Below are 20,474 nucleotides of genomic sequence, written 5' to 3' on the forward strand. Positions count from 1 at the left end.
AGGATGTCAGGGTGACAGACAGCTAGCAGTTCCAATAGAAGAGATCAGCAATGGCAGGAGCTTTGACAGGTGAAGACAAAGTGATTGCAGTAAGCAGCCCCAGCATGATCACAATCTGTGCCACCCTTGATCACTGTCACCCCTGGACAGCTTGGTCTGCATGTAATGGTGGGAAAACAGAAATCAATCCAAGAGAAATAAAAAAGCAAAGGAATGAACATGTATGATGTGAATACAGTTCTCAGAATACAGTGGTGGTCCTCTGATGGCAGTGCCAGTCCTGCAGAAGACACAAGGAGCAGATCCTTCCATTCATCCCCTTGTGCTGAGCTGTGATCCAGGAGCAGTGACAGTCATGATGCCAGCATTGTAATAATACTCCTGATGCCATGGCACCCAGGAGGAGAGCCACCATTCCAAGCCAGGGGCCATGTGATGCCAGGCGGAGTAGTCATCCCCAGGAGCAGATGATTGCAGGGGCCGGCTGTGCTGTCCTTCCTTGGGATAGGGAGCTCCATGATATCACAGGTACCCCAGACTTCCCTCCATCCCCGATCACCCCGATCTCTCTGCAACTTTCTGACACCTTCTACCCCAAGACCAGTCCTCCCTGCAACGGCTCACCCTTCTACCTGCCCGGCCCGCCCAATCAGAGCGCGGCGCTACCTCCCCGCCCCCCGGCAGGGGGAAGTGAACGGCCAATCGCAGCCTTCCGAGCACCTAAACCTCCCTCTCAATCACAGCCAAGCTCAAAAAGCGAGAAAAGCCGACTAAACCCGTTTGTGCGCCCGGGCTCCCCAGACCCAGGAGACAGATCTGTCCCAACTAGAAAGTCCAGTTCACCGACATGACACAGGACTACGACAAGTAAGTCAGCCCGGACCGGGGGGCCCTCACTCATCAACATCGGGGGGCCCCTAGGAGCAGGGGGTCATCAGCTGGGGGGGGGGGGGCGAGGAGCGGAGCCCTGAGCTGGAGGAGAGATCGGGACATAGGAAGGGGGGTTCCTAGACTGTATATGGGACATCTGTCTGCAAAGGTGTGTGGATGTGTGTGTGTATATATTTATATGTATTAGAGGGCAATCTCTCTGCACAGGTGCATATCTAACTTTTGTGGATATATTTACTATTTATTATACTGTGATCCTTCTGCACAGGTGTGTGTAATCAATATAAATATAATACTATATATCATTGTGTGTATAAAACACACACAGGTGCATCTCCCATTAAGTCCTAAAAAAAACACATTTTATGAAATATATTCACATTAGTAGTAGTATTTATTATTAGTAGTGGTATTATTTTTATTATTTGTAGTAGTGGTATTAGTAGTATTGATGGACCAGATCCAATGTTCCATAGGTGAGACGTTTGTTCCTAAGCCTCGATCGCCTCTAGTACTTGGCTCAGTGTTGTGTAATAGTCAGGTGGGGGTCCCAGCAAGTGTCTGGTGGAGCTTCCTCAATGATGGTTGGTAGACTCTGGTGGATCCTGCACAGTAGGGGTAATGTAGGTCTCTTCCTAACGTCTCTGGATGTGACACATGGTGGCAGCTGGTGGAGTTCTTTTTATACAGACATGAAGAAGGATTGGAGGGTTGATGTGGCAGAAGAATGTATCTAGACCTCTTGCTGGTTCTACAAGGTTTTTTTTTTTTTTTAGTATTTTTTTTGCTGGTCATCAAAGTTTGACCATGTTTCTGAATTTACACACTGCTACATTGTATTACACCTGACTCCTGATCTCCATCAACAAGTGTTCCTGTAGGGTTGTAGATTTCCATATTGCAACAATAGCTTCTAAACAGGGTTGGCCAAGTGTGATCCTTTTTATTAGACATTGATTTCCTAAAGGAGTTGATGGTTCCCTTCCATGGTGTAGTGATTATTTATTTCATCTGCACATGATTGGATGATTGAACTGTATGTTCTCCTTTTCTTGACACCTTTAGTAAGTCAGCCTAATTGTGTGTATGTGTATAGATAGATATATAATATAGTGTGTGTGTGTATATGAATGTACAGGGGGGACTGACAACTCATGGGGCCCCCGGGCAATAGGGGATCATGGGGCCCCTGTGTCCTTGCCCAAAATCAAAAAAGCCTATGAAAAAGGTACCAGGGGCATCTCATGGGGCCCCCTACTGCCCCTGGGCCATATATATATATATATATATATATATATATATATATATATATATATAATTTCGTTAGTGTGCTTTATATGTGTAACCTAGATTTGTGACATCAAAAAGAAGACCAAGTGGTCCATCCAGTTGGCTCCGTTTTTGTTTTGTGTTTTTTTGTTTTTGTTTTTTTTCTGGTTGCGTTTTTAGTCTGAGTTTACAGTAGATTTATGTTTGTCCCGAGCATGTTTGAATCCATTTACTGTTGACTGACATACCACCTCTGCTGGAAGTCTATTCCAAGCATCAACTACTCTTTTAGTAAAATAATACTTTCCAAGATTAGTTTTGAACTTTCTTCCTGCTAGTTTGAGGTCATGTCCCTGTTTTCTTGATCTTCTCTTCATATTGAAAATACATCCCTCTTGAAACTTGTTCACTCCCTTGATGTATTAAAGTGTCATTATGTGCCCCATCCCTTCTTTCCTCAAGACTCTACATTAATATTGTTTGCTGAGAAATATGTACTTTTTTTTTTTTTTAATTATAATTATTCATTATTATTATTATTATTATTATTATTAATACATTATTTGATTTATTTTAGAAAATCTGTTAAGGTTACAAGGCCACTGTCTGCCTTATTAGCCATTCACCTTTACATTTTTATTGATGTATCATTAAGTCTGATTCCTTTTAGATCTCCTTCACTATTTCTTGGTGCTGATTTTTTTTTTTTTTTAATCCATATTAAAAACTTGTTAAAGGAAAATCAAGTTTCCTTGAACTCCGCTTCTAAGTTGATGAAAAAAGGCAGCAAGACAGTTGAAGGTGGATGAAACCTGAGCCCTGCAAGGCGTTGGTCATGGTGAAAAGAATTGTAGTTGAACAATTAGTGTCTGCCATCAGTCCTCTGTCCCCCAAATCCTTAGAAACTGATACAAACACAAGCTGGGAGTTGAAGGGCTCCTTTCAGCGAGAAGCCACCCTCCACTCGGCTTGGTGTGTGAATTCTGCGGAGGCTGTATGGGCAGAGAGGGGACTTTCCCCCATCCACATATCCTGACCCAACACCGGCAGATAGATGTGATTAGACCACAGCTACACCTACTCCACTTATAAAGGATCCGGTCCTCCCAGCCCATCTTCTGACTCACTCCTTGGATGGATGTCATATGTGGCAACTTGCACCAATGTAGAATAAAAGCTCCCAGTCCATCAGTTTTAGTGGCTGTAAAAGGTTTACAGATTCTCAGTGGTGGATCATTTAATTGCAATAAACCTCAGACAACAATGGCAAAACAAACTTGTGTGTTACAAGCGCCATGCCTGAGAAAATATATATAGATCCTGTATATGGAAGAGAATGTTTCCCCTGTAGAACATCACATTGACAGGAAGCTAGACTTTTGTAACCTGACTTTTTTCTTCATGCGCTGCCATATTGATAACTTTCTATGGCCAACTATAGAGCGTTGTTAAGAAATACAGCTCCCTATATGTTGCATTAATAAAGTGTTAAAGATTTAGACTACACTCACATGGCCATAAAAAATGTACTGATCGTTTGGCAAGGAACAAAAGTTCCTGCATAAATTATCTGTAAATAGATGCGTTTTTTTAATGAGAATAAAATAAAAACTTTTTTTTTTATTATCTCTCAATGGTATATGTGTATACGTATGTCCTCGGAAGCAGATTTTTAGTTGCAAACCTGAACGCAGTGTGTTTATGCACCTGTGTGAATGCTGAATGCAATTGAAGACAATGCAGCTCCATTCTGATCCATAAATAGAAAAATGGTTGTAACTGCATTTTTTTTTTTTTTTTTTTTACGGCCTTCAGTAAAATCCTTCAAATCACATTTTTCCATTGCTGATTACTCGGCAATGACCGTATCCATTTTAAAAGTAGGTGTTTATCACTGCCTGATGTGCACACGGGTGACCATGGCACAAATGTGCTTTAACATAGCATAATTTAACCTAAGAAAAAAAATCAGCATGTGAGGTGTCTTTTCATTTGTATACAGACGGTACTTGATCATGGAGGAAAAAACACCAAAATTTACTTTGGGTGTTCTGTGAAGTTAACTGTTTCAGGCTTGCCGTTGTGGCCGCAGTATCCTCTTCTTCTTTTTTTTTTTTTTTTTTTTTTTTTTCATTTTTAGGCTCCAGTAAATGTAATATTTTTTTCTTATACATACACAGGACCAGCAGGCTCATCTGGGGTGTCTTAAGATCTGTTTTTTTTTTTGTGAATGGACACCAAGTCATTTAGAGGAAAGCCGCAAATTGGGAGATATGATGTTAGTACATAGTAGTTGTCTTCTTCAGTTTTTTTTGTACATAGCAGTCTTCTTTTTTTACCCTTCAGTTTTTATTTGTACATAGCAGCCTTAAAAAAAAATTTTTATACTTGGCAGTGGTTTTTTTTTTTCTTATTTATACAGCTACAGAGGCTAAAATCCAATGAGACAGCAGTTTTTTGTTTAATACACAAAGAAAATAAATATATAAACCCAGCATTGTAGACCATCTTACCCATGGCACAGTTCCAGATAATCTCCTAGGTAAACAAGAAAGTTGAGGTTAGTATCTGGATAATGCAAATAACGCATTCCTTTATGAAAAACATTCAATAGTTTATGTATAAAAGTTTTTCAGATGCTTCTTGGCACAATAAGTTTTTCTATTTATATAGAGCTGGTCCTTTAAATCTCATAACCCCAGCGGTGTGTTTTGTGGGAAGGGAGTTTCTGCCAAGCCGTAGTCTGAGTTCAGCTCTTGAAATGATCGTTCTGTCTTCATGTACGCCTTTTAAGACAGCAGATTACCTCCAAGGCATTTATGCATTTCAACTGCCTGTTCCAATGGGAGGGACCATTGCACAAACACCTGTTGTCTCGGGAGCACTTACAACCTCTTGTTCAGTCTACAGCAGCAATGAAGTCTGCTTAGAAAGGTGCTCTGTACTGTGTCTCAACCTGAGCTACGAGCACTTCTCACAGGTGTCACACTGTTTCCAGTGAGTGACTCACAACAGTTTGAGGTGTATGTACAGCCAAAACATTTTTTAGTTGTGGATAGTGTATGTCAGCCCATAGGCGAGTCAGTTCATCCAGAAAGTTGAGCAAAAAAAAAAAAGTGACTCCATTCTCCCATCCACACGTTGGATTTAGATAGGGGTATCCTCCCCGCTGAGCTATTGTAGTCTGACAGTGGAGGGACTTACCTGCCATCAGAACAACTCTGATCAGTGTTACCAGCTACAGCCTGCAGCGCTGATCGAGCAGGAGAAAAATCTGGCAAGTTGTACAGATGTCAACCAGAAGATCGACTTCTGTACAACCTCCGTGCCCATACATGCTGCTGAACTGGTCGAATTTTTCGTTCCATGTTATGGCTGGTTTTAGAAAAGGTTAGAACCCCTGTCATTTCTTCCTATCTGTGTACTATAGGGGAAATTTCCCGACACTCCGGTACTAGAAATGCAACAGAAGGTTAGGGGACATCTGTCAAAGGGAATCTCAACTTGGACAGTTGTTCCTAGTGGAAGATTTCCCCTTCCTTCTTCCTCCTTCTTCTTCTTCTTCTTCTTCCTCCTTCTTCTTCTTCTTCTTCTTCTTCTTCTTCTTCTTCTTCCTCCTTCTTCCTTCTTCTCCTTCTCCTTCTTCTCCTTCTCCTCCTTTTTTTTTTTTTTTTTTTTTTTTTTTTTTTTTTTTTGGGGGGGGGGAGGGGGGCAGCTCTAAAATGTTGGGGTTCTTTGTAATTTTTTTTTTTTTTTTGTCTGTGACCAAGATCACCAGTATAAATAGAGGAGCACATCTCCCCAATGTGGGTACAGACAGAAATAAGACTTGACAGAAGGTCTTACTCCATCCAAAAGTGAAAAAAAAAAGTTTGGTCTAGAGATACACTTTTTGCTACAATTGTACAAATATAGTGTATGCAAAACCCTATTTTTAGTATATTTAAATGTTGTAGAACCACTTTAAAATGGACCTCCAGACAACCTCTTTCTTCAACCCTGACAGAAAAACAAAAATGTGCTGGGTTTTTTTTGTTTTTTTTATTGTGAAGGCTAGGAACTTGGCCAGCTATGGGTTTTGCCACAGTTGCAGATTTCTCTTAAATTCCTATCTGGTGGAATCCTTGTTAGCAGGACACGACGTGAGGGGAAATATTTCTAAAGCAGGTCAGAAGAAAAGTAACAACCCAACAGAGGTTCAAACCCTTCCTCCACTCCATTCAAAACTATAAAGAAAAGTTTTGGATGGACAGACACTTTAAAGTAGTAGTGTGTTTTTTTTTTTTTTGTTTTCTTTTTCTAGTTTTGTCACATAGACCACAATAAAATGTACATTCCCCAGTAAACTATTTTTGTTAAAATTCTTACCAACACACTTGCAGTTTACAATTTCAAAACTGTTGGCTCCTGCTCTCTGTGCTTCTTTCCTGAACTTTCAGGATTCACAGGAAAGAGTTAGCAATGGATAATGCAGTCTGGAGTTGGCCTGTTAGCTTGGAGAGGACAGGAGGAAGGAGAAGCAGGGGAGTGCCTTGGCATCCTAGTCTATGGGGCTGTGTGTTTCTATTGATGCACACAGTGTAGGGAGACACAACTCTAGTCCCTGCATGGAAGGGTGACTCCATAGGACACTGCAAGACAGAGCCATCCTGAAACAGGAAACCTGGGACAGCGGTTATGGTATCGGCTTAAACTAAAACATGGGCAAAAATTGAAAGGTAAAGAATCTGCATACTTAGTAGGTGATTAAATCAGCTGCTGGAAGTGATTATAAAAACTGAGGGTTGAATATTATTATTATAGAATTATGGGGGCTGTTTCAGGAAAACATTGGAAGGCACTTAGTTAACATTAAATGTCATAAAGACAAAGATTCTCCCCACAAAAACAATTGTCACAGAAGCTTGTTACAAAAAAAAATCCCACAATGACTTATTTTTATTTGGTTTTAACGTTTTCCAACCTTTGATATTGTTCAGTGGTAAGATGGCAATTTTGGCCTTTACCCAAGGAAATGCATGGGTTAGTGTTGGTGGGTCCCTAGTTATTTTTAACTGGAGCTCTAAAGCAGACCTAAAATATGCAAATGATTTGCAGCTCTGTAATCCTTTTTTTCTTTTTTTTAAAAGGTGTTTATTTTGCATTTATGAAACACAAACAAAAAAAGAACAAGGAAGAGACAAATAATAGCAAGAGTTCAAACAAAAAATAAGGGTACATAATACAGAAAAGGGGGATCCAAAACAAACAAACCTCAAACTATCGTAGGCAAGAAACCCAATACATATGGCAAAAAATAATCACAAGACAGCATAATAACATAACAGGTAAGCAGTCAGAAACACACCAAAGCAGCCAAACGCATACAACAGTTACAAACAAGCACAAACACCCCCACCACATACAACAGTCACAAACCAGCACAAACACCCGTACCACATACAACAGTTACAAACAAGCACAAACACCCCCACCACATACAACAGTCACAAACCAGCACAAACACCCGTACCACATACAACAGTTACAAACAAGCACAAACACCCCCACCACATACAACAGTCACAAACCAGCACAAACACCCGTACCACATACAACAGTCACAAACAAGCACAAACACCCGCACCACATACAACAGTCACAAACAAGCACAAACACCCCCACCACATACAACAGTCACAAACAAGCACAAACACCCGCACCACATACAACAGTCACAAACAAGCACAAACACCCGCACCACATACAACAGTTACAAACAAGCACAAACACCCGCACCACATACAACAGTCACAAACAAGCACAAACACCCGCACCACATACAACAGTTACAAACAAGCACAAACACCCGTACCACATACAACAGTCACAAACAAGCACAAACACCCCCACCACATACAACAGTTACAAACAAGCACAAACACCCCCACCACATACAACAGTTACAAACAAGCACAAACACCCGCACCATCAACTCCATTACGAATCAGAGGAAATCATTAGCATGTAAAATCTGTCCACTCAAACCATAGAACCCTGTGAGAAGAGAACATCTCCCCAAAAAGAATCCGCTATATCTCTGCCAAAGCTGCCAGATTTTTGTAAATTTTTTGGTACAGGCCTGTCCTTTATAGATGAGCTTATAATGGGGCAGTGCCAGATTAACCATGTGATAAAATCGGTGTATAGAGGGCGGAGTACCACCCTTCCAATTCAACAAAACAAGTTTTGTAGCATAAAACAGGAGCAAAGGTATCAATAACCTAGAGTGAGTGTGAGGTACAAAATCATTCAATATACCCAACAGGCCAACTTCTGGGGTATGTGGCACTGACAAATTCAAGGTTACGTAAAAAAAAAAACAGAGGTTCTGCCAGTATGAAGCAAGGTCCGGACAGGCCCATGTGCAATAGACCAGTACCCTCGAGGCCACAATGGGGACACGAGGATGCAGATCCAAAGCCCATACAGGCCAGCCGGGCCGGGAGCTCTGTAATCTTTAATATGTCACTAATGTATTTTTTTTTTTTTCTTCATATGCAAGCAGTGTAAGTACCTGACTTTGACCTGGACTCTGCCTCTTGCAGTTCCCACACAGCAAAGCTGGAATGTAAAAGGAAGAAGCAATACCAGGAGCCAATGAGTTTCTGTACTGATAGGAGGAGAGAGCTGAGTGAAATATATGAGCTCATCGCTGTTCTGCTTCTCCTTTCACTCTCCAGTCACAGACTGAGGTGGGTCCAGGACATGGGCTCAGAGGAGTTGGAGTCAATGATGCTGGTCATCAGACTGAGGACCTCTAGTGGAAGGAAAAATGTACAGCAGGGAAAAATTTAATGTAAATAATGCAGCAAAAGTATTTTTTTGTCCTCTTTTAATGGCCTATTTATTTTTATCTTGTTTTTGGCTGGGGTTCTGCTTTATGTAAACTAAATATCTATATTGTGGTCTCTCGGTCCCTCAAAGGCTGACTTCTGTCTGTTCAGAATACCCTCAGAAATCAAGAATGAAAAACAAGATCCTTTCCAAATGAAAATCACCTGTATGAAAAGCCTCTGTTATAAGCTGACATTCTCCAAACTTTTGTGCCACATGCAGACTGTGAGATGGTATAGCTGGACTGCAAGAAAAACATAGAAATATTGCACAGCAAAAGCAATTTTCATATGAAACGTGTCCGTCTCACTAATGAAGGATTCCCCTTTAAGAGAATATGTGAGATTCATTTTCCTATACTGATGTAAATTCAGTGGAGTGTATAAAATTCCCTTCTATTGTGCTACTAAAAACTAAGATTTCAGGAGCGAAATTGCATTACGTCAGAAAAGCCTGGGGTCGTTCCCTGAAAAACAGAACAAACCTTTTTTTATTTTTATCGTGGGATCACTTTCTCTAACGTGTAAGGTATACCAGTAGCTTGTTTAGGCAGGAGACAATAGATCTTGGATTGGATTGCCATTGTAGGAATCCTCTACATTATATGCTGGGAAAGTAGACGTATTCCAGTATATATTTAGGGGATTTCACTGCTTAAAGCCTGGAAAAATGAGCAAAGGAATAATTCTACAGCAGTTTCAGGGTTCGGATTTATTCTCTGGTATCTTTGTTTCCTGCGAAATGTCATGTGAACTAATCCGGCTTACTAGGGTCCATTTTATACCAGCCCTATAGAGGCTCTTAAATTGCATGGAGGATTCTGTATTGTTTACAATAATATTGTGTTCATCAGTAAATTTTTCAATCTGTAAAATGTTTTTAAGTTTTTTTTTGTTTTTTTTTCTGACTTTGGGTTAGTAGAAAGGGTGGCCTTCCATATGAATAGGTAGGATGCAGGGGCGGAATGACAACTCATGGGGCCCCCGGGCAATAGGGGATCATGGGGCCCCTGTGTCCTTGCCCAAACTCAAAAAAGCCTATGAAAAAGGTACCAGGGGCATCTCATGGGTTTCTAAATGGTCAGTCCGCCCCTGGTAGGATGTTTCTACTCTATGGCAAGCCCTTACAGAAAACCCATTACAACTCACAGCAATTGTTTTAAAAGCAGAAGTGTAAAAATGGACTGTAAACATGTGTAAATGGAACAAATTCGATTCGGTGCACTTCTTCTCTCTTTTTTTTTTTTTTTTTTTTTTAATCGCTTTGTAACTAAATGTGAAATTTTAACCTACAAAATGTACAACAGCAATGGTCATCTGCTTGTTGGGTCATTGGCATCAAACAGGCAATTGTGAAAAGGTTTCCAGCATTCTTTCAAATGGTATTTCCTTGTTTGAATTTTTTTAGGTTGCTGATTGGTTGACTGTGGTTCCTATCAGTGTACTTATTATTTAGGCCTGTGCACACCTATGTGTTTTGCAGAAACCCGCTACAGTCCATTTAACATGTTTTCCTATGGATCTAGCAACTAGTTCACATCTGTGCATTTTTTTGGAAAGGGTCAGGGACTTTTTTTTTTTTTTTTTTTTCCCCTGCAGCAGATTGCGTTTTGCATGTAATAGACTTCAATGGACCCACACCAATAACACAAATGTTGCATTTTTGATGCGTTTTATTTGGCGAATAGTAAAGTATGACAGTTCTGTTCATGTAGTGTGACTTTATTGCTAGTTGAATGCCAAAGGCATATCCGTTGCACTACATGAACGGAACTGTCATACTTTCCTATTCGCCCAAAAAAAAAAAAAAAAAAAATGCATGTTCAAAAATGAAAAATGCACTGGAAAAAAGCATCAACCGCAACCTGCATAGATGTGAATCAAGCCCTATTGTTTTTTTCTGAACATCACAAACTGCTCCACATCTAAAGGCAAGTCAGGGATGCAGCTTTTCTTATTGCGACATTGTTGACTTCTGTGTAGTTTGCAGATCCCCAGTATGGATGTCATAAATTTTTTTTTTTTTATTTTGCAATCAGATTCAGAATCTTTTAGCAGAATACATTGGTGAGACTATCAGCTAATGGTGGTCACAGACAATTGAGGGTGCAGATCCAAGCTGGCACACTCCAACCTCCTCCAGGTATCTGAAAGCATATCCCTAAATCAGAATGGGTGTTTCAGGTAATGGTGGTGTTTATGCCTATACTGGTGTGCCACAGACACTCTCTGCTGGCTGATCAAGGGGAGATTCATCATAAGACTCTCTAGCCTGTCTGGCTGCTCTGTCTCTTGAGCTGCCTCAGCTATTCGATAAAGAATAAACAGGTGGCGCGCACACCTAGTGCATTATCCAAGATTTATTCAAAGGTATAAAGGATAAAAACATACTCAGATGAAGCATGTATCTAAAAAGCATTTGCATTATGAAGATGGCCGCAACGGCAAGCAAGGTGTTCCAACTGTCAGTGCGGTCAAATGGCTGACGCATTTTGGGGACGAGTCCCTTTCCTCAGAGCTGCTGACCAGCCTCTTAGACTGGTGCAGATGTGTAGTGGATGGATGGTAGGAGCCTTGCTGCTGATGCCTGCCTCAGCTATTGGGGTCTGTAGCCAGATAGAGGCTGTCATCTGATGTCTGTGGATTTGGTTGGCAGTGGTGCTGAATCTGAGGGGCTTCTTGAGTCCTGATAATGTAGATTTAGTAGTGTTGATATAACTGACTGCTCTTAAACCAGGGTTTCTGTTAACACCGAGATGGACTAGTCTAGTGAGTATAGATTTTAAAGCTTGTAGAACATTTTCACAAAAAAGACTATTTGATAATGCAGAGTTATAAGTTATTCTTTTATTATATATGATAGTCAATGCATTTCGGAGGTAAGATTCCCATTTCTCTGGGCTAACATTTCAGCCTCAATGAAGGTTTCATTTACCCTTGAATAGATCCAATGTCCATGGGCAACTTAATGCTGCCGGGTAATGTGTGTACCAATTTTCAGATAAGCCACTGGTGTACTGGTGCCAGCCTCTTTGGCCAATGGTGACAAATAATCATTGATGGAATACTCTCGCTTACATGGAGGCGTAAAGAGACATTTTGAAAATCTCCACATGCAGGAGTTGTACCTCCAAAAGGTCAAAGTGGGATGAAATAGCCTCATTGTTCCTATGTTGAGCATTGTTTGTGTGTAAAATCCACACTGTTTAGGACCACCCTAAGTGTGGAGATGTTCCAGTGGTAATGTAAGTTAATTGGAGAATGCTAGATAGCCCACAAAAAGACAAAACTGTTGTGTAAACAGATGTCAATTGTTGCTTAGAAATGCATGATTGTTGTGTTGCTCTTTTGTAATGACATGAGTTTCTGTTGTCCTTATACTCCTAGATTTTTATGATAATTAATGAAATTAAGATACTAGGCTACTTTTGAGGTCTGAGGCACAGAGGCCTACAATCTATTGTTCTGACCACAGTCATGCAGAGATCCAATCAAGAGCTCATTTACACAGAGGCCAATCATTCTACCAGTATGTTTTCAGATACGGTAGGGTCAACTGGAACCCCTTGCCAAAAGCACAATCTCAAAAATAGCTTAAAAACAATATAGTGTCCCTTCAGGAACTGAACAGAGGACCCCAGAACTTCACAGCTCTATCTACTATGTCCCATTACTTTAAAGTAGTATTAAACCCCAAAACAAAAATCTACTTTATTGCAGCTTACCAATACTTTTGGTGAAAGCATTTGTTTTCTTTTGACAGTAGTATTTTTTTTTTTCCACCCAGTGATTTGGCAAAACTCTTCCCAGCTTGGGAAGTCTCCACTCTGGAAGGGGGAAAAGTAGAACCTTTAGACAGCAGCTTTGTCAGTCTGGTGATAGGGTAGTGTTCAATGCAATAGCAGATTTAGATGGGCACTTTTTAAAACTGGACTCTAGCTAACACCTTTTTTTTTTTTATCAGTTCCAGCAATGCCCCCCCCCCCCATTTCTGACATTTCACATGCATAAAAGCTGATCATTGTAAGCAGCCCAGTCAGTGGTAAATATTTTTTTCTCAACACTCGAACTGCCACTTACTACATCTAAATCTGCAGTAATTACATTTTTTTGTTTTGGGGTTTAACACCACTTTTTAAGGTCTGTAAGGTCAGTAGGCCATACAACAGATTTGCTACACAAACCAGTTTTTTGTGATTAATGAGAAGCTTATTGGGGGAATGCAATGCCAAAAATCTGCTGGGCTGAGCAAACGGATTGGGGATTTGTATTGGCTTAGAATTCTTTACCTGGACAACTGATAACTGGGTACTGACCAAAAACCTTCACAATTCTGCTTCATCAGTGCTGGTTCTTCTTGTGGGATGCTAACAGTGAATAAGAACCTATTTTATGTGATGGAGAAAGTCATGTTCCTGCAAAGACACATCAATATGTCAAGTGCATACCACACCCCATGCGCCTCAGTGGCAGCACTGACAGAAAAGACAATGAGTTTGGGGAGTAGCCTGAAACCAGGAGTACCTTTTATAACATGGAATGTAAAGAATAAATTTATTCAGCACAGCATGTTTATTAGCTGGTGATCTGGGATAAGACAATGAAACCCTCCTTGCTAGGGCTGTAGAAGCTTTCTGGTGCTTATTTAGTGAAAAAATCGACAAAAGGGATAACAAGAACATTGGTTTTGCCCAAAGAACACTTTTTATTATTGCTGTATTTTTTTTAAATTTTGCTTCATCCCTTTTTTTTTGTTTTTTTGTACATTTTTACTAATTTTAGTAGCATTGTTTCAATTTGCTAGACCGCAAACCTAATACTTTTATTACCAAAGTAGATAGAAATTGCTTATCGATGAATCTATTGGCTAAGGAATCCTGCTTCCGTATTGAATATAAAAATCAATTTAACTGCGGCTAGCACAGAGAACTGGAAAGTTGGCCTTGCTTGTGAATGGCAGCAAGTGTGCATTATTTTTGGTTATAGTAAACTAAAGTCTGTGACCCAATATCTAGGAAGCCATCAAAAGGTGCTAAATGTTATCAGCGGGTGCCTGCAGGGTAAACCATTTTGATGTCTATCAATCAGAGCATGATATAAAATACAATTTGCTAAAATCTTTAATGTGCGGAACATAGAACTGTTGCAAATGGTTAGCTCTTTTACATGACTGCTAGAAATGATTTGTGTTCTTAAAATGAAATTTGGTTCTGCAACTTTTTTCACTGTAATCCTTTGTTTTAATTTAATTTGTTTAAAAATCTATATATTAAGATTCTGACAGCAGCCTTTTTTTTTGTTTTAGTAAGCGGCCTGTGTTAGTACTTCAGAATGATCCCCTGTATCAGCAGAGGCGATCGTACACCAGTGAGGACGAGGCGTGGAAAACCTTTTTGGAAAACCCCTTGACAGCAGCAACTAAGGCCATGATGAGCATCAATGGTGATGAAGACAGTGCTGCAGCACTTGGCCTCCTCTATGACTACTACAAGGTTCATGTTCTCCCTTTTTACCCAACCCCCCCCCCCCCCAATATTTATATAGTCTCAGCATATAGCTATGACCAGTTTAGTAGATTGATTCAAACAAAAAGAGCTGGATGCATTCCTAAATGCTCAAAATATAACTGAATACTAACATTTATAGGTAATAACACCAAGGATTGTTGTTCCAGGGAATATCCAATTGCCTTCAGGGTATCCGAAATATATATATTTTTTTTTCCTCCCCACCAGAGCAAATTGGATCATGCTTTATTGGGTTTTTTGCCTTGCTCTGGATCACCTGTGGGTATGGTTATCTAACTATCTCTAGACAGACTTGTGTTTTTCAACTTGACAAACTATGTAACCATCACGCAGTACTTTACAGAGTAAATTGTGGGAGCTCAGTCTAATGTCCTGGCTGTTTTTGCATGTAATAGAGCAAATTAACGTTCCAATGTGTTTTGGCATGTAGGAGTCACTGGAGCAGTTGGGGTAACCCATGTAAACACACTGAGAACATACAGTCAGGTCCATAAATATTGGGACATCGACACAATTCTAACATTTTTGGCTCTATACACCACCCAGGGGCGGACTGAAAACTCATGGGGCCCCCGGACAAAAGGGGGATCATGGGGCCCCTGTGTCCTTGCACACACTCAAAAAAGCCTATAAAAAAGGTACCAGGGGCATTTCATGGGGCCCCCTACTGACCCCGAGCCCTCGGGCAGTGCCCGAGTGCTCGAATGGTCAGTCCGCCCCTGACACCACCACAATGGATTTGAAATGAAACAAACAAGATGTGCTTTAACTGCACACTTTCAGCTTTAATTTGAGGGTATTTATATCCAAATCAGGTGAATGGTGTAGGAATTACAACAGTTTGCATATGTGCCTCCCACTTGTTAAGGGACCAAAAGTAATGGGACAGAATAATAATCATACATCAAACTTTCACTTTTTAATACTTGGTTGCAAATCCTTTGCAGTCAATTACAGCCTGAAGTCTGGAACGCATAGACATCACCAGACGCTGGGTTTCATCCCTGGTGATGCTCTGCCAGGCCTCTACTGCAACGGTCTTCAGTTCCTGCTTGTTCTTGGGGCATTTTCCCTTCAGTTTTGTCTTCAGCAAGTGAAATGCATGCTCAATCGGATTCAGGTCAGGTGATTGACTTGGCCATTGTATAACATTCCACTTCTTTCCCTTAAAAAAACTCTTTGGTTGCTTTTGCAGTATGCTTTGGGTCATTGTCCATCTGCACTGTGAAGCGGCGTCCAATGAGTTCTGAAGCATTTGGCTGAATATGAGCAGATAATATTGCCCGAAACACTTCAGAATTCATCCTGCTGCTTTTGTCAGCAGTCGCATCATCAATAAATACAAGAGAACCAGTTCCATTGGCAGCCATACATGCCCACGCCATGACACTACCACCACCATGCTTCACTGATGAGGTGGTATGCTTAGGATCATGAGCAGTTCCTTTCCTTCTCCATACTTTTCTCTTCCCATCACTCTGGTACAAGTTGATCTTGGTCTCCTCTGTCCATAGGATGTTGTTCCAGAACTGTGAAGGCTTTTTTAGATGTCGTTTGGCAAACTCTAATCTGGCCTTCCTGTTTTTGAGGCTCACCAATGGTTTATATCTTGTGGTGAACCCTCTGTATTCACTCTGGTGAAGTCTTCTCTTGATTGTTGACTTTGACACACATACACCTACCTCCTGGAGAGTGTTCTTGATCTGGCCAACTGTTGTGAAGAGTGTTTTCTTCACCAGGGAAAGAATTCTTCAGTCATCCACCACAGTTGTTTTGCGTGGTCTTCCGGGTCTTTTGGTGTTGCTGAGCTCACCAGTGCGTTCCTTCTTTTTAAGAATGTTCCAAACAGTTGTTTTGGCCACGCCTAATGTTTTTGCTATCTCTCTGATGGGTTTGTTTTGTTTTTTCAGCCTAATGATGGCTTGCTTCATTGAAAGTGACAGCTCTTTGGATCTCATCTTAAGAGTTGACGGCAACAGATTCCAAACGCAAATAGCACACTTGAAATGAACTCTGGACCTTTTATCTGCTCATTGTAATTGGGATAATGAGGGAATAACACACACCTGGCCATGGAACAGCTGAAAAGCCATTTGTCCCATTACTTTTGGTCCCTTAACAAGTGGGAGGCACATATGCAAACTGTTGTAATTCCTACACCGTTCACCTGATTTAGATGTAAATACCCTCAAATTAAAGCTGACAGTCTGCAGTTAAAGCACATCTTGTTCGTTTCATTTCAAATCCACTGTGGTGGTGTATAGAGCCAAAAATGTTAGAATTGTGTTGATGTCCCAATATTTATGGACCTGACTGTATAAACTCAAAACAGATCAATTTAATTATTGATGCTGAGCCCACTCCATTCAAAATTACTGTGACATTTATGAATTTGTGAGTTGGTTATACTTAAAACACAATATGGCCTGACAACTATACAAAGCTGGGGCAGCTTTGTATGACCTAAAACAATATCCACCAGCAATAATCAGATGGCCTCTTGGGAAATTGAGTTTTGAGACATGTAGTTTACTTTTTAGTGGGAATACGAAGTTCATTGTTAATGAACAGTCTGGGAACATTGATAAAAGCAAAAGTATCTCTCTTCAGGCAAGGAAGAACTATACTGTAAAATTTGCATTCATAACTGCATTGTCACTGCCTTTCCGTTAATAACTTTGCATAAATACTTGTGTATTTTTTTTTTTTTTTCCTTCAGGTTCCTAGAGATAGAAGACTGTCAGCCAACAAACAAGATCATGATCAGGCTGAAGTCGAACACAATAAAAGGTTAGTTATGTGGAGGTGTTTAGTTTACATGTACACCCAATCTATTTAACACTCTGTAAGATTCCATGTTTTTTACCAGCATAAATTCACGTAAGCTAAAACCTGGCCGGCTGTTGTAGGTGGCAAGCTTATTTGATGGTTGGCTCCAGTTTACATCCATAACTAACAATGTGTTCACATGCTATTTACTACAATCTTACGTCATTTTTAGGCTTCTTCAACCAGGCTTGGTACACATTGCAGTAACCAACAGAGACCAGTTAGAATTCTTTTTTTCAATGATCTGTAAAGCTGCATTCACACTTCAGTGTTTTGTAGCTTGAAGCTCTAAAAACACTCAAAATTAAAAATTAATTTGTTCTCTATGGTGCATGATGAGGTGTGAACAGGCATCATAGAGAACAATCGATTTTTATCTATTTTTATTTTTTTATACGTTTTGAGATTTTTTGGACCTTTGAGCTTCAAGCTACAAAACGTTCAAGTGTGAATGCAGTCGAAATGGGATTTTGGTCTTTGTGGATTAATGCAGTTTGCACTACAGATTTGTCTTTTACATGTCCTATTGAAGAAACCCAGACATTATTTTGATTTTTGTGTGTTTCACAATATTTCTAAAGTTTGTAATGGACATAGAAACAATAAAGCATTTATATAAACAGATAATAAAAAGTAGGGAAGGCCCTGCCCTTACTGGAGCTTACTTTCTGTAAATATTTTAAATACATCTCCTGAGAACATAAGTGACCCCCCCCCCCCACACACTCACACACTCACACACTCACACACTCACACACTCACACACTCACACACTCACACACTCACACTCTCTCACTCTCCTCATGGGCTATCGCTGCTGCCTCAGCCAATGAGGAGGAAAATCCCCCAGACAGCAGAGGCTGTTGAATGTCACTTGATCAGGAGAGGGGGGGTAAAAAAAACTTGAGCCTTTTAGAACCACTTTAAAGTATAACTACAGGTAAAACCTTTTTTTTTTTTTTTTTAGTTTTTGGACAGAGTGGAGATGGATTAGAACAACTATCAGGTTTTTATTGCTGTATGTTGGCCCTCTCTATTTGTTCTGTTTTTTTTTTTTTTTTTACCTTTTTTCATCGAAAGTGGAAGTAAAAGAAACCCCAAATTTTGGGTTGTCCCCAGAAATGTAATATTGGAAAAATCTTACAATGGGGACACTGGTTTTGGTCCCTTAGGGTCCCAAGGAATTCCCTTAATTTTGTAGGGATTTCCTCTCACTTTCTGTTTGGCTATGGGACAAAGCAAAGGGAAATCTCCACAATGGAACACCGATGACAGAAAAATCTGGCAGGGGCTATAACGCTCCCTTGCGCTGATCCAGAAGTGGGGGAAAAAGTTTTTGCCTTTTAGTTCTACTTTAATGGACAAATAGAAGGTTTTTGTATGATATAAAACCTGTAACCTGCTGATGATTTTTGTGTAAAACTTACATTTACTGTGAATGTTACAAGCAGAATAAAAAGTCTTTATGGTGACAAATTTGTTACTTGCACTTTGAATGATCCTTTTAGTTGTGAGGCAGACGATGGTACTTCTTTACACTTGCCATAAGGATATTATCATATGCCAATGAGGGCATTATCATGTAAAGCAGCACATTGAGCAAAATGTAATGGCTCTGGGCTTTAAGCTGCATCATAAACACCTTTGATATATGCACATGGAGGCTGAACTGGTCACACAGTCCTATTAGGATCTCTATCTCTGTGTGGAATTTTATTTCTAATTTTAATCAAATTTTTGTTTTTCTTTTTCAAAGGAATAGCCTGTTACACTTAAATGAGCAGCCCTTAATTTGTACTGGAGACAACAGAGTCCAAGTTCTAAAGACCAATGTGCCTTTTAATATTGTCCTCCCAATTGGCAACCACCTAGACAAAAGAGGACATCTGAGCTCCCCAGATACCACCGCCACAGTCTCCATTACATCAATGCCAGCCCATGGCATCAAGACAGAATCCACAAGCCATGGCTTCACTGTGGACATCCCAGCAAGTGTCTACCATGCTGAGCCCGCGGAACGCATTGTGTCCTTTGATCGCAATGTTACCCCTGACCACTACAGCTCCAGCAGCCAACCACCCAGCTCTCAGAGGCGGACTCCAGACACGACTTTCTCAGAGACTTTCAAAGATGATGTTCCAGGGGTAAATTTTATTTCTTTGTTTTCATGAATTCTTTATTGTGTCCAAGGGGAGATGTTCAGACTTTGGCTGTTGCAGTGGGGAAATCTTAGTTTTTTTTGGAATGCTGCTCTCTGTACAGAAATTCTGATTGTCTTTCAGCCTGATTGATCCTGCCCCATCCCCAAGATCAGTCAGCCAGGGGTGTGAAATAGACCACCATCTCCTTTCTGTAAACTGGCTTAGAAGCCTTTCTCCCTGCTAAGATTGGTGACACAAAAAAACCCTACATTCCTGATCATTTTTTGTTTTGATCATTATTTATTTAATTTTATTTTTTGTTCATTATTATTTATTATTATTATACAGGATTTATATAGCGCCAACAGTTTGCTCAGCGCTTTACACTCTAACGGGAGACAATACAGCAACAATACAAGAGGGATAGGAGGGCCCTGCTCCTTGGAGCTTACAATCTAGGAGGGAGGGGCTAGTGGTACAAAAGGTAGTAACTGTGGGGGATGGACTGGTTGGAAGAGAAGAAGATTCCAGTATTAGCTGAGGGCAGGATAGGTTTTCAGAGATAGCCTAAAAGTGAGCAGAGTAGGCGATAGTCTGATAAATTGGGGTAGAGAGTTCCAGAGGATGGGGGAAGCTCTGGCTAAGACCTGGAGACGAGCATGGGAGGAGGAGACAAGGAAGCTAAAGAGTAGGAGGTCTTGCGAGGAGCAGAGAGTACGGTTTGGGTGATATTTAGAGACAAGATCGGTGATGTAAATCATATTTTAGTTGAAATTTTTGATTTGTTTTCTCAGGTTTTCTTTCCACCTGACCTCAATTTACGGATTAGTAGTGTCGGCTCTGAAGACTACGTTTTTGATTCTGTTGCTGGGTAATTTAGACGCTTTTTCTGCATTTCCATTATACTGCGGGAAGGGGGGGGATATTATTAAATTTTTTCA

The 20,474-nt window shown here is 40.4% G+C and overlaps 1 protein-coding gene across 2 annotated transcripts in view; it reads left to right on the top strand.

The window, feature by feature from the left end:
• The first annotated feature begins 759 nt into the window (after positions 1–759).
• The window catches only part of GRHL1 (grainyhead like transcription factor 1), a 47,416-nt gene continuing 27,701 nt past the window's right edge, over positions 760–20,474 (top strand). For both annotated transcript variants that reach the window (XM_089672033.1, XM_089672034.1), the window contains exons 1-5: positions 760–867; positions 14,341–14,527; positions 17,283–17,353; positions 19,149–19,536; positions 20,328–20,404. In XM_089672033.1, coding sequence (XP_089528159.1) covers positions 848–867; positions 14,341–14,527; positions 17,283–17,353; positions 19,149–19,536; positions 20,328–20,404 — 743 coding nt within the window. In that variant the 5' untranslated portion in view covers positions 760–847. The remainder of the gene's footprint in view (positions 868–14,340; positions 14,528–17,282; positions 17,354–19,148; positions 19,537–20,327; positions 20,405–20,474) is intronic.

Source organism: Staurois parvus, unplaced genomic scaffold (assembly GCF_062004578.1).
Source record: "Staurois parvus isolate SC_StPar_1 unplaced genomic scaffold, SC_StPar_1.0 ptg000118l, whole genome shotgun sequence".
Lineage (NCBI taxonomy): Eukaryota > Metazoa > Chordata > Amphibia > Anura > Ranidae > Staurois > Staurois parvus.